We start from the raw sequence: 2,563 nt of genomic DNA on the forward strand, positions 1-2,563 counted from the left end.
CCCCCTGACCTCATGGCTGCCAACGCCCCCCTGGCCTCATCATAAGCCTCCCAACGCCCCCTTGACCTCATCATTAGCCTCCCAACGCTCCTTGACCTCATGGCTGCCAACGCCCCCCTGGCCTCATCATAAGCCTCCCAACGCCCCCTTGACCTCATGGCTGCCAACGCCCCCTTGACCTCATCATGAGCCTCCCAACGCCCCCTTGACCTCATGGCTGCCAACGCCCCCATGACCTCATCATAAGCCTCCCAACGCCCCCTTGACCTCATCATGAGCCTCCCAACGCCCCCTTGACCTCATGGCTGCCAACGCCCCCTTCGTTTGAAAAATAAAATCGATGGGAATTAAGGGAATGGGAACTAAGCCCCGCCCCCACTCAGCTGTATCCTTCTCAATGCCCCCCATAGGCTCCCACACGCCAATCAAATAAGAATATTAAATAAGAAATCAAGAAACAAATCGCCATCTCATAATCTCTCTGTCACTCTCTCTCTCTCTCACACACACACACACGCACACACACACACCAATGAACCCCAATTTTACTTGACAGAGAGAGAGAGAGAGAGAGAGAGAGAGAGAGAGAGAGAAACACAAACACAAACACACCCTTCATCATGCAATGCATTGCCCAGAGAGAGAGAGAGAGAGAGCGAGAGAGAGAGAGAGAGCGAGAGAGCGAGAGAGTGCGAGAGAGCGTCTGTCTGTGTGTTCTGTGTGGCGCTCACTTCCCTTGCTTCGCCATCTACCTTGCCTTCCTGTACGCGCTGACGTCACGTGCGTCAGGAAGAGAGGACGTCGGTCGGGGCTTGTTTTACGTGCCCTCCTCCTCCCTCGGAGTGCGACGTCGTCGCACCACAACAGGCAACGCAGCCAATCAACGCCCCTTACGTCACATCGCTTCCTACCTGACTCTAACCAGGAGGCGAAAGAGAGGAGGAGCAAATTGCACGAGAGTGAGAGAGGGGGAGAAAGAGAGAGAGAGGGGGAGAGAGGGAGAGAAACAAGATGGTGTGTTGACGTTGCCTTTTTTTGTTTTCCACCTCGCCTACTACAGACTCCAGTGTCTTTATCTCTGCATCAAAACAAAACAAAAGTCCATTCTTTTTTTCTTCGCGGGCTTTTTTCTTACCAGATACTTTAAACAGAGGGAGCAACAACACGAGAGGAGAGAAGAGAGGAGAGGGGAGGTCTCTAACAGCGTGGGGGAAAAAAATAACGGTGTCTTTAAATGGACTCCCGTGCAGGTAAGAACGAACGAATTCGCAAAACTCCTAAACGTTTACGCACACGGGAGGTAGAGATGAGAGCTTGAGAGGGAGGGATACATAGAGAGAGAACTGAAAGAGAGAAAGAGAGAGAGAGATGTCTTAGAAAAAGAAGAGAGAGGGGTGTCGGCATATAAGGGCTACAACTGGTGTGTGTGTCCCGTTATTCAGGGTTGCCAGGTGAGAGTACTAATTTCCAGTTCAAAAAATGCTCAAAAACCGCCTGGAAGCACTCCATCCCATCCAATTTGGACTTAATTCTATTGATATACATGCCCATAAATCGGCAGAAACACCCGCCCAACTGCCTTTTCACCCGCAGATGGGGATCCTAAACGTCCAAATTGGGCAGGAAAATCACTCAATCTGGCAATCCTGCCGTTATTCGCTTGGCACGCATGCGCGGACTGGAGCTCTCTGTGTGAGCGTCAGGTAAAACGGCGAGGAGAGAGAAGCGAAGAGAGCAGCGTGTTATTAAGCTCTTAATTGGCAAATCGAGACATCTACAAGTGTTGATGGTTTACATGTGTTGGTTAACGACGCGTTGGCAATGCATTGAGTGATCTGGATTGTCAATAAACGCTGTAGGGAACTGAAACTGTGACACCACGGATAGAGAGGGAGAGAAAGCGAGAGAGGTTGAGGGAGAGAGAGAGAGGCAGCGATTGCAGGTTGTATAACGCTATGCCTTTACTTGGGCAGAGAGAGAGAGAGAGAGAGAGAGAGAGAGAGAGAGAGAGAGAGAGAGAGAGAGAGAGAGAGAGAAAACTAACTCCACTTTTGCATTCTCGTCTATTGTTCTGTTTATTTCCTGTGTATGCTACAGTATTTAGCCAGTAGACTACCGGTATGCGTTTGCAGTGATCATGTCCTCCTCGATTGTGGCACTGATGGATTTAAAAGCGTCTACCAAATGAAATGTCATGGAGAGAGAGAGAAAGGGGGAGGGAGAGAGAGAGTGAGTGACAGACTGCAAGGTAGCAAGAGAATCTCACAGCCTACTCTCGCGTTATGTGAGCTTGATTTTTTTTTTTTTTTACCTTAGAACAGACACACATGCGCAAGCCGCTTTTATGTTTTGATGACTATAACAAGCAGGTGGGGCCGTGATGGAGAGAACACAAGAGGGAAACGAGACAGAGAGACACAGACAAGAGCAGATGACAAGAAAGAAAGAGAGGAGGAGATCAAGGCACAGAGTAGGATACAGAGGCTAAAAAATAGACGACAAGATTTAACTCGAAAGAGAGAGAGAGGGGGGGGAGGAAGAGAGAGAGAGAGAGAGAGAAAGG

General features: G+C 49.6%; 1 protein-coding gene across 3 annotated transcripts in view; it reads left to right on the forward strand.

The window, feature by feature from the left end:
• The first annotated feature begins 985 nt into the window (after positions 1–985).
• The window catches only part of LOC134465924 (uncharacterized), a 43,887-nt gene continuing 42,309 nt past the window's right edge, over positions 986–2,563 (forward strand). For all 3 annotated transcript variants that reach the window (XM_063219821.1, XM_063219824.1, XM_063219823.1), the window contains exon 1: positions 986–1,250. In XM_063219821.1, the coding sequence (XP_063075891.1) occupies positions 1,235–1,250 (16 nt within the window). In that variant the 5' untranslated portion in view covers positions 986–1,234. The remainder of the gene's footprint in view (positions 1,251–2,563) is intronic.

This window comes from Engraulis encrasicolus, chromosome 16 (genome assembly GCF_034702125.1).
Source record: "Engraulis encrasicolus isolate BLACKSEA-1 chromosome 16, IST_EnEncr_1.0, whole genome shotgun sequence".
Classification (NCBI taxonomy): domain Eukaryota; kingdom Metazoa; phylum Chordata; class Actinopteri; order Clupeiformes; family Engraulidae; genus Engraulis; species Engraulis encrasicolus.